The sequence below is a fragment of the Lipophrys pholis genome (genome assembly GCF_963383615.2).
Source record: "Lipophrys pholis genome assembly, chromosome: 3".
NCBI classification, from domain to species: domain Eukaryota; kingdom Metazoa; phylum Chordata; class Actinopteri; order Blenniiformes; family Blenniidae; genus Lipophrys; species Lipophrys pholis.
In genome coordinates this window covers 14,836,629-14,848,467 of record NC_137627.1, presented here as the reverse complement: position 1 = coordinate 14,848,467, position 11,839 = coordinate 14,836,629, and the positions used below count along the sequence as shown (strand labels likewise).

General features: G+C 39.7%; 1 protein-coding gene across 1 annotated transcript; it reads left to right on the top strand.

Annotated features, from left to right (window-relative positions):
• Positions 1–9,940: 9,940 nt before the first annotated feature.
• On the top strand, positions 9,941–10,348 carry LOC308107412 (histone H2A-like; the record flags this gene model as incomplete). Its single annotated transcript, XM_080459733.1, has 1 exon — positions 9,941–10,348. One exon carries the CDS (start codon positions 9,941–9,943, stop codon positions 10,346–10,348), a length of 408 nt encoding a protein of 135 aa, XP_080315859.1.
• Between the last annotated feature and the right edge of the window lie 1,491 nt (positions 10,349–11,839).

Sequence of the window (11,839 nt, the reverse complement as noted above, 5' to 3'; positions counted from 1 at the left end):
GAGCATGCGCGAGCGTGCCTGGGTTCGTGCATGCGTCTGAGGATGCTATGTACTTCACATTTGGCAGATTGAGACAGCAGCTCGTAGGAAGGAAGAGAGGAGAAGCCAGCCAAGAGGCCATGGAGCATTTCCATCAGAGTGCTTTCGGGATATAAACAAAGCCTGTTGTAATACCGGTGAGCACTATAGCAGGTGTCTGTATTTTACTTGTTTTGAAGATGCCGAGCAATAAAACAGAGTGAAAATTGTTTCAAAAGTCTTTCTTGTAGTGAAATGGTTTTATGTAAACAGGGAGAGAAAGAGACATCCTGATTGTGGTTTGCTCGCAGCATGGAAACGCGAAAAACCCGTTTTTATAAACATCCTCCACGCACCATTTGAATTAATTTATTCAGGAAGCTGTTCAGGAGCCGAAGGCTGAAAGAGTTCACTCCCTTAAGTCATCTACAATTGTAGCCACACCAGGAGGAAGCATGAGTATATTGAACAGATCAAACATCTACAAGAAGGGAAACAGTGAGAATATTAAGATGACACATCACTTAAAATCAGGCATGAAAACCACTGTGGTACAACAACATGCTCCAGTTGGATTAAGCTTTAAAGAGACCATCTTTTTTTTGGGGGGGGGGGGGGCATTATTTCATCATATTTCACGGACGTTGAAAGAAAAGTTAAAATTGTAATTTAAAATGATATGCCTGAGACCGCAGCAGTCATATTATTAGTGTAACAGCTGCTGAGTAGAATAAATCATCTCGGTTAATTTCGTAACTTACATTTAACGACAACAGACAATTCAATTTAAGATAATTTGTGTTCTTTTCTCTTTGTTTAATTATCTTCATGTTGTGGTTACGCCTCTTGCCGTATCGTTCAGTTCTTAGCTCTGGTACTTCTGTGTGGAGTTTGCAAGTTCTACTTGTACATGTTGTTTTTTTATATTTATCTATCTATCTATCTATCTATCTATCTATCTATCTATCTATCTATCTATCTATCTATCTATCTATCTATCTATCTATCTATCTATCTATCTATCTATCTATCTATCTATCTATCTATCTATCTATCTATTTATTTATTGCAGTTGTTGTATTGTGGTGGTGCTGATGATACCACCGCTGCTGCTTCTTTGTTCCTGGAGAGGTAAAAGTTTTTCTTTTGAAGTCGCAATATTTCTGTTTGTATTTCAGACATTCAGATCAGTGGCATTCAAATATAGCCGACAGTCTTGGTTCTTCTCACAGCTTCTTTTTTTCTCTTATTCTTAATTTAAAAAATTTAAACGTTGACCTCAAATTCATGTTTGAGTGCACAGAGAAAAGAAACACATGCATTGGAAGAACTTAGTTTTTAGATAGATAGATAGATAGATAGATAGATAGATAGATAGATAGATAGATAGATAGATAGATAGATAGATAGATAGATAGATAGATAGATAGATAGATAGATAGATAGATAGATAGATAGATAGATAGATAGATAGATAGATAGATAGATAGATAGATAGATAGATAGATAGATAGATAGATAGATAGATAGATAGATAGATAGTTTTTATTTATTTCCTGTAAATACACTGTGTACTGTTCACAGGACTGGACCGTGCACCTTACCCCCTACACCCCCCACCCTCCTTCTCGCACTATATTCTGCTCTTTTTAACTGCTGCACTGTCACTGGAGTTGTTTTTAATCTCACTGTACCTAGTACAAGTGACAATAAAAGGCATTCTATTCTATTCTATTCTATTCTATTCTATTCTATTCTATTCTTACAAGCTCAATACAGGAAGGCCCAAATTGGATTTGAACAAGCACACTTCATAACTGTCTGTCGATATGTATGAATGGACGTGTATGTATATATATTCTATGTGTTGCACAGGACGTGTGTGTGTGTGTGTGTGTTTGGGTGTGTGGGTGTGTGGGTGGGTGTGGGTGTAAGAGATGGAAGGAAGTAATTATATTATTTATTTGTGACAAGGGGTGAGAGTAAATAAGTTTTTACTTCTTCTCACTCCTTTTCGAATACTCTCTGACGATGTTTTTTTCTTGATTTATTTTATTTTTGTTATTCATTTATTTATTATTTGAGAGGAAAACTTTGTTGTTAATTTTCTTTTCTTTTTTTATTGTTTTCGTATTCGAAATAAACATTTCAATCAATCAATAACTCTTCAGAAAGCTTTTTTAACTTGTGAATTTAATTTTACTTAAAAAAATAAAATAAAATCCATTTATAATCTCTCTGCACAGTGGCAAAGGTTTAATTTGCTCCATATTACACCATGTTTATGAGGTCAGCCGGCACTGGCAGCAATGTTGTGCCTGTAACAACAGTACATATTATTGCCAAACCACAATTAAACAAGCCAAACTTTATCCTGCCAATCTTGTGTTCTGCTTTTAGTCAAAGTGACAACACAATAAACTCAACCACCACTATGTTTGTACACAATATAAGAAAACCAAGCCTGAATCTGCACAAAAAACATCTGGTCTTCTCACAACAAGCAGGCACATTTAAACACGAGGGCATATAAACTGAGAACAACCTTGAGCAGTTGAGCTCCAGGGCCCAAAGCATGCCTCTGGTTGTTTTAATGGAAGTTCCAACATGAGCGACAACAGTGACCAGTTTGTGATATTAGTAGAAAAGCCATCACGTGGCCAGCTTTTCAGTCAACGGTAATATATTGCCACCATGTCAAACAGAGATGAGATATCGTGTGCATCAAATATGCAGAAAGATTGGGAGAATCAATAGATTGAACTGTCGCAAAGAATTGATGCATGAGAGAACGAGAAAAGGTGAAGATCCCAAAATATATTGTGCTTCCTGAGCTTTGACATCAGTACTGTAACAGACGTATTGTGTGCATGTGACCACATTGTCTCAAACTAAGCCTTTTCTAGCAAGTCTGCAGGTGTAAACATTACAAACAAGTCTTTTTCCTGCATGTTTCATACCTCACGTAGCCTCTTAAAACTCCAAGTTTTTGTCAGAAAACTGCTGAAACTCTAACAATGCGAGAGGAGGAGGAGCCATAGACGTGGCTCAGGGATCGGCAACCTCCGTTGGTACCACATTATCACAGTTGGCACACTGTAGAGTCCTTATTGGCAAACTAGCAGAAACCCTCCTACTCTGCATATTTTTTAATCAGCTTTGGTAGACGGAAGCAGCTTTGTATGGTCAGTCAGAGACAGACTGCATATGCACGGGATGTTTGAGTGGCAGCATGAGCCCCCACCGAGAAGCATGCAGGTGTATACCACATTTACCACTACAAATACCCCCATCTAAAGCTGCTTACAAAACTATAGTCAGGGTATGCCATGCCTCTCAGCTAGTGAAGATTCTTTGTGTATAATAAGACCATGGTGCCTAATGTTTAAGCATACCTGGCATCGGCTTTTATCTGCCATGTTAAATAACACTTAACATGTCAGATTAAAGCTTAAGATATTTCCCTGTGTGAATGAAAGAGTGTGGATTTAGTTCGCAAGGGTATGTGAGGAAAAACATGCCATGACTTCCTGAGTGAGAACTTGGGAATCGTTTCTGTCAAAAGAATTGCAGAATTCTGAGTAACGTCCAGCTGTGAAACGGAGTAATACGCTGAGTTTATTAGTGAGCGGAGTTGTGCAGGGCGTCCAGTAAAAAAGGTGATATTGTCTGGGAAAAAGCGATTGCAAATACATTTTTGGTAACAGAATCCAGAAGCCGCTAATATTACACAGACAGTAACCTCTGTGGCAGAGATCCATCCCTCTGTTTCCATCACTTCAGCCTCTGTAAGGTGGGAATGTCAGAGGAGCGGGAGGAACCATTGCCAGGACTGCCACTTCCTACATGGCGGTTCTCAGGGAAGCGGGCGGGCCGGGAACAGGAAACTCCACTAAACACATCACAGACAGACGGAAATGAATATTTAAAGGAATGAAGTGTGTGACTGTGTGTTAAGATGATGAGGTACCATGGTTGTTAGAAGGGGAGAGAGAGAGAAAGAGGGAGAGGACGGGAAGAGAAAAAAGAAAAGGGGTTATACAGTAGAGAATAGCCCGAATAGGAGCCAAACCAAGTTATGGCTGAGAAGAAAAAGAGGTAGAGAGGAAGGAGAGAAAACCAGATGGAGGAATTAAAAGTTAAAAGTGGGGAGGAATGGACGTTTTGCACAGGTGGGATGTACAGCTGGCCGGCTTGGTGGGTGATGGAAAAATCTCTTTGTCTTTCGCTGTTCCTGCCTCTTCTAATGACGTGGCACTGGAGCTGCAGGGTCAGTCTTCTTCTCGTCTGTCCCCACACACAGGTGCTCAACGCCAGATCAGATCATACCCCTCGTTTTATATCTCCCAAGGTCGATTCCGTGTTTTCATAATGTTTAAAAAGGGAAGCGGTTTTTATTGGGGAGTCGGTATGGACATATGGTAGCCATCACGGCCGGCAGAGAAACCAAAGGAGGATAAAAGATGATGCAAACAACCAGGAGAAGGTGGAAAGGAGACGAGGGTACAAGAGAACATTCTTGTGTTCTGTAATCATCTTTCCATTTAGTTCGACTTCCTTCTAGGTGACACTAACAGGTATATATAAGGTACATATAAGGTGTTTATGAGGTGTTTTTATTCCATCACCTTCAACTTTCGCAAGGTGTGATATGTTCTGTCACGAGCTGTGGGTGAAGTACCTCTGTTCTACACTCCTCTGAATTTTTCTTGTTTTCTTGTCTCTGGTTGTCCCCTGTCCCCTGTCTTTTAATACTTTTGTTGAACCTTGCCTCGTTATGTATTATGCATGATTCTAAAACATTGCAACATCCGCTGGCTAGAGTTTTTGACTGAATCATGATTAATTATCAAACCACAGGACAGAAAACAGGTTATGACAGGGAGAGACTAACTGAGTATGTAAGACTGTAATAAAAAGTTATTGTTTTTCTTTGACAAGTAAAGGCTTGGCGAAGAGAGTGATTAATAGCACAGTTATATGATCTGTCCCACAGCTAACTAAATATGGCACACATTCACAACGGTTCAAAAAAGATCAGACAATCTATAGTTTGCTCAGTTTTTCTCTCCTTCTTCTTGTCGTTGGTTTTAAAAATGTCTTTCAAGAAATACAAATGAAAAAATTATATTAAGTCTCAGGTGAACTTAATGAGTGAATCAGATATCATATGGAACGCTTTGCAGCCAGCTGGAAGCTCACCCCAGTACTTGCCTGTTAACTTTGGCTCCCTGTTAAATTTAGAATAGATTTTAAACGTTTATTACTCATATTTAAAGCTTTGAATGGCCGAGTACCTTATTAGATCTACAGTATGTGACCTGGAGACCACCGAGATAAAAAGGATGACGCTCTGCTGGTCACCCTGAGGTCACGTTTGGTGACAAAGGCTGACCGGCCATTAAAGACCTATGAACTGTTTTACTGTTGAGCTCAGACTCGCCTGAACTTTTAAATCATCTCTGAAGACCTTTCTTTTTTAGGAATTATTTCACTTAAACCTTTATATGTGCACTGCCTTTTACATAATCTTTATATTCTGCTTATGAATTGTTTTATTCTTCATACTAACTTTGAACATGGTCTAAAAAATGGCCCTGAATTCTAAACTGATTAAAGACGTAAGTAATCACTGTTACCTCTTATTTAAAGTAACTGTACACAACACAAGCACTAACACTGCTCTGCTGAATGCAAACCACATACTTTAAATCCACAACCGAAACCAGTTGAACTGGCTTCTGTCACTATTTACCAACTTGAATTTTGGTTTATTTTTCTTTCATCCAAGTAATAGCCTGACACTTTAGGAAATATCTCAATTATGACCGATAAATGTGAAAATTGAAAGTGCACTAAGTCGTGTCACAGCCAAAATGTTGTTATTCATTTCGACAAAAATTTAAGATTAAAATAAAGCCAATGTAATTTGTGCATAATTTCACTCAGGAAGTAACCTTTTTCTCTCAGAGCCGGCTTCTCTTTTATTTAGTGGGAGTGAGCCCAGACTGTTGCAGCAGCGGTCATGGAAAAACAATCACAGCCGCCTTACAGCCACCAAACCTTTTTTTCTTTTTTCTTTTTCTTTTTTTCAGAAGGCGACAGACTTTAAGTGTCTCAGGATCCTGGGACCTGTGGACACCCGGCTGCTCTCTGTGGGTCTGAAACGTAATTAAAGTGAATCCACTCAGAGAATGACCCACTGTCCAGTTATGGGGGGGGGGGACCTCACATTAATTGTCTCTTTATTACCTTCAAATTAGTCGGGAGGTCGGACATATTTAACGTTTTTTTTTGACACTAATTTCACTGCTGTCTGCAAATTTATGAATGAGAGAAAAGTGGCTGAAGATGAATTGGCTATTATCTGTTAAAAGAGGTGAACAGTCACTGTTGAGATTTCTAAAGATTTGGTCATTTTGTGCGGGTCGTCACCCTGTGAAAGTTGGCGGTGAGTCAAACATTCACACCACTCTTTCCGTGTGTAAGCAGGTCCACGATCATGTGAGTGTGTATGCAACGTATGAAAGAAGCCTTTGACTCTCTTCAGCTCGCTGTGGAAGAGTAATTGCTTTCTGAAGATCAGGAACAATCTCCTGTAGGCCGCCGCTGACATCTCCATAAAGCTGAGGAAAGGGGAAAAACTCAAAGTCAAAGTAACAGCACAATCCTCCTAAGAGCCGCAACTCCAGATTTATTGCTGCTCTGAGAGGAGAGAAAGAGGCCTCCTCCAGTCGGCTAAAGTGAGTGAAGCTGCCTGGGTTATTTACCTGTTCACCTGTCTCATACGAGAAGAAAATCTTGCGTGGATTTCCATGAACTATAGATTTAAGAGAGAGATCATCTGTGTTATCTAACGTATAAGGCAATCGTACAAGCAAAACTAATCTATTTCAAAGATGTCTGGTTTTGCCTTCAATCTCAAAGTTTAACGGTGTGTTTGGATCCTTTCTGGGCTTCCTCCGCCTTTCGTTTCATCTCCGTTCTTTACCCAGCTGCAGACAGCAGACTTCAGTGTTAGTAGCTACTGTTGCTAATAAATACAGAAGGCATTTAGCCTGTATCCAGACAGAGATCCCCCGAGAGGCCTGCACAAAAATAAATGGCTTGTATCAACGATGACAACTCACATGATGAAAAACTGCAGCTTACAGACTTGTGCACTGATCCGGTCTCAGCTGAATGCAAATGAATAGAATTAGGAGGCCATTCAATAGAGTGTGTTGGCTGTCTATTTTACTTGAAAGTCAGGCTGCAGACATATGTATGGGGAACTGCTCAGTGACGGCTTGTGAGTCCCGTCCTGTCCTCCCAGTGTCGGGAGGATGTTGAGAGGTTAAACAGAATCACATCCAATCTGTCCAAGGACGACCTGCTGGGAAGGTCCCTGCTTAATTTGTCTTCCCGCTGCTTTGCAATTGGCTCTTTGCCATACTTTAAAGTGAATCCGAACAGTCAAAATGTCTCTCTCTCTCTCTCTCTCTTTCTTTTTCTCCTCCATCTTTCAGTGATGGTGTAAAGGGTAGAAGACAAATTGTAAAGCTGTTTGCCTTGAAATTTGGCAATGAGGATAGCGACAATCACAGAGCCGATGCTGCCTTAAAGCAGAAGGAAACATTGAAAATGTTGGGACGTAAACATGCGGCAAAGATTACATCTTGTTTAGTGGATATGTGTTGTTTTTCTTCACGACATTGCTCTTTTGGTTCACATCATATGTGACACTCGTAATTATTTTTTTTATGATTTTGTGGTTTAAAAATGATGTACTGAGACTTACTTTGTGATAAATGACTCAATAAAATGTAGGTCTAGATCTGATAAAAATTCAATTTATTGCTCCGGCACTAATCTGTCGCATCATACAGTCATCAAATGTTGTTTTAGTGTTGTATGACAGTACAACTCAAATTCTTGTTTGTTTTGAGCTTTTTTACAATGTAATTAAATGGGCCTGAGGGCTGCAAGAAAGAACTCAAATGAGTGAATGAATCAGTCAGTCAAATGTGTGTTAACAAATGTGCATTTGTGTGGTTACATCTTTGCACGTATAATATGAGACATAACATGAACACTGGTCGTAATCAAAAGAGGGAGACTGATTGAAACAAGCAAAGGCTTCTTCGCATGAAATACTTGTAGATAATCCTCAAGAGTCTTGTCTCAGTTGACATAGGACAAAAAGACTGAAATTAAAGTCAGTGAGGACGGCTCTGTCCTGGGGAGCAGACTGCTGACTCACACACAGAGGAGCAGGGAGGGACTGGCAGTATTAGTAAAGAGACTGAATGAGTGATGCAGCTTAGTGACCACAAGGTGTTGCAGTGCTGAGCACTCTCGCTCCGATCGTTCCGGTTTGAGTTTGGGCTTGGACACCATCATGTGTGAAGTCTGCATGTTCTCCCTCTGAGTCAGTTGGTTTTCGTGTACCTCGGTGTAAATTGGAGTTGAAGAATAAAAATGATAAATAAAAATGTGCCCAGTGTTTATTCTTTAATAGACTGATCATAAATAAACATGGAGATATAATGTTATCAGTTCCTGCTCTGTAATAAGAAACCACCACAAAAATGACAGTGTATGCTCTATGGTTCGTTCACTAGATCAACTGAGAGTTTTGACACTGATCTGGTAATCCATGTCTGGTTCTACGCAATGGGACAGTTGATAGTAGATGGTACACCCTGGGAGGAGATGAGTCATCACTCATCACAGCATTTAGTAAGCACGTCAGGCACTCAGGATAAAGATCCACCTGATTATGAAGTGAAGGCTGACAACATACTAAATCTGGATTTATTAGCCTCCCAAACGTCAAGAAAGCCTCATTTGAGTTGAGAGTCAATGAACCGTGACTCCGTCGAGCAACGAGGTAACTGAGGTCTGTGCTGCCATCTGCTGTTGGGGGTTTATTAATGCATCTGAGTCATCGCTCGGGGATTTGGTCACATAAATATGTGTTGACTGAATAAGGAGTTATAAGAACTGAAATGTTCAGAAATCCACAGCAATGAGGGCATCAGAATTATCACAGCATTTCCGTGCAGTATTTGGTCACACACATTGTGTTCTCCATCCAGCCATCTTCTTCATTGAAGATTGTGGCGCTGGGGAGAAATCATATCTGACAAAAACACCAATGTAGGGTACACCCAGCACCAGTCACTAGTCCAAATGGTTTTCTCAACATAATCAGCCTTAGAAATGTCCACGGGTGTCCTGCAGTCTTCGAACTTGCAGATATAACTACAGTTAAATCTGGTTACAGCAATTTGTACATTATTTAAATGTGCCTTATAAAATAAGACCGTTCAACCTAAAGCAAGAGTTACTTTCTAAAGTAGTTAGACTACTTAGACTACTTAGTGTAATCATTTACTCATTTTCATTCACTTTCTCCAACATGGACCCCTTATCAACAATGAACGCTATACATATACTGTTCGGGGTTGTGTCTTTAAATTTATTTGACTCCACTTCTTCATTTTGAATCATTATTACCATCAATAGGTTTGACTCATTGTAAAGAAGCATTTTTATAAAACCATCTTTAGTTGTTGTCTCTTCTCTCTCATGACTTCCTGGTTGTTGAGTTACCGCAGCAGGTGCAGGTGGAGCGGAGGAGCCAGGTGTCCTTCATTAACACAGCGCTGCCTGACTGCTATAAAAGTAGATCTCTGTGTTTCACTGCTCAGCTGTTGGCACCATTTCAAGGAGGTGCACAGGTACAGGTGAGTGGACAACAATTGAAGGTTGACGTGCCGATTCTGTGCGAGGAACAAGGAGTATTTTACGAGGCTTGTGTTATGGCTGATATAGTTTACTCACATGAGCCTGAACCAGGCCCCAGGTTGAACATCCAGGAGGAAGATGCAACTTAACTCTGAAGCTTCTGTTTTCCCACTTTAACTTCAGATTGAAGATGACTGGCCGAGGAAAGAAAGCTTCAGTCAAACAAGAACCTGTGTCCCGGTCTTCCAGAGCGGGACTCACTTTCCCAGTGGGCCGCGTCCACAGGCTGCTTCGGAAGGGCCACTATGCAGTCCGTGTTGCCCCCGGGGCTGCAGTTTACCTCGCCGCTGTCCTGGAGTACCTCACGGCTGAAGTCCTGGAGCTGGCCGGGACTGCCAGCCATCAGAACAAGAAGCGCCGCATTTCTTGTCGACACATCTTGCTTGCGGTGAAAAAAGATGACGAGCTCACAGACCTGATGGCAGGGGTCACCATTTCTGAAGGAGGCGTCGTCCCAAATATCCACCAAGATCTTCTCCCCAAGAAATCCAAGAAGGATGCCATCACTGCTAAAGATGTTCAATCTCAAGAGTTTTAAACTTTGTACTGTCTGCATTTTATATTTATATTAAAGTTAATAGTTTTTAAGTGTTGTAGCAAATTGGTAATGAAACTTTTTTTTTTAATTTCTGGGAAAATAAGAATCTAATGGTTGCTAAACCAAATTCTCAAAATGTAAAGGAAATGCAGTTTCCTTTATTCTGAAGGGACGCATTCATAATCCCTTGGAAAATGTGAATATAAATCCTTTTAATGGCTGCTTGGTGGGAAAAATTTAACAAATTGACTAAAGATCTCCAAGTGCCTCCCAATTTCATATCCACTCTGAAGAGCAACTTGATACCGTGTCAAAACCCAGAATTGATTATCTCACTTAATGCAAAGTAAACATGTGATGCCATGAGGCAACAAAGACCAGTTTGTGAATCGTACTTCCACTAACCTGTTTGTTGGAATTTAACTGGCTCAGGCTGATAAAAATGTATTTTCAGCTGTCTGACCTTGTAACTCAAACATGTAAAGGGAATTTTACCTGGTCTTTAGTTTATTGTAGTGAAACAATGCTCAAGTGAAAAGATTCAACTCTATGACGCACACATGCACACCTTTCCTTCAGGCTTTTTTAGATCCATAAAATATATAGGCTGCCTTGATTCAGAAATGTGTTCCTTGAATGGAATTAGACGTGGCTTGTATGATCTCCTGCTTTTCATTCACAAAGCTTGATCTGAAAATGTTTGCAGACTGTGAACCAGGTTAAACGTGTTCTGTAAGTTCTAAAAACTGTAGTTTGAAAACATGGTAATGAAGTATCACCAAAGTGAACATATGTTCAATAATGTAATGGGAGCAAAATTCTAATTATGTGCACATTCAGTCTGAACCATCATGAAAGAAATAATTTGCTCCGTGACTTTCAAATATGGAAGCAAGCTGAGATGAATGGAAATGGAAAATGTTTTATTGTAATTCTCTTTTTTGGTAAATCATTAGTAATTGAACCTTTTCACATACAGTACAATATATACCGTGAATGTTAGTCATTAGGGGGAAACCATCCAACTGTAAAGATTCAGTTGTAGAGTGACTGGAGTAAATGTATTACTCTGTGCCTTCAATGGGGCTCCCATTTTAAACCAGTGGTGTCAAACATATGAGCTATGGGCCAAAATCAGTTTTCTAGAAGGTCCAAAACAACCAAAGAAGACATTCCCTGCATATTTTCAAGGGAGATGATTGTTTTATCAACTGGGTAGAGATACTGATAAAGCTCTATCTAGATTTCAGAAATGTTTTAGGATATAAGACATTAAATATTTGGCTGTTTTGTCAAGGTTTTCTCAAATACAAATAACATTGAATAGTAAATCTTTTTTCCTGACTTTTAAAGTGAGGTGAGGCCACCCACAGTGCTTAACAAGGGAATAAATACATTATAATAAGGATATTAAGAACAGCATGAATAGGAGAATAAACTAAAGTAAAAACTTAAGACACTAAAATAAGTGAAATCTATTGTTTATTGGAA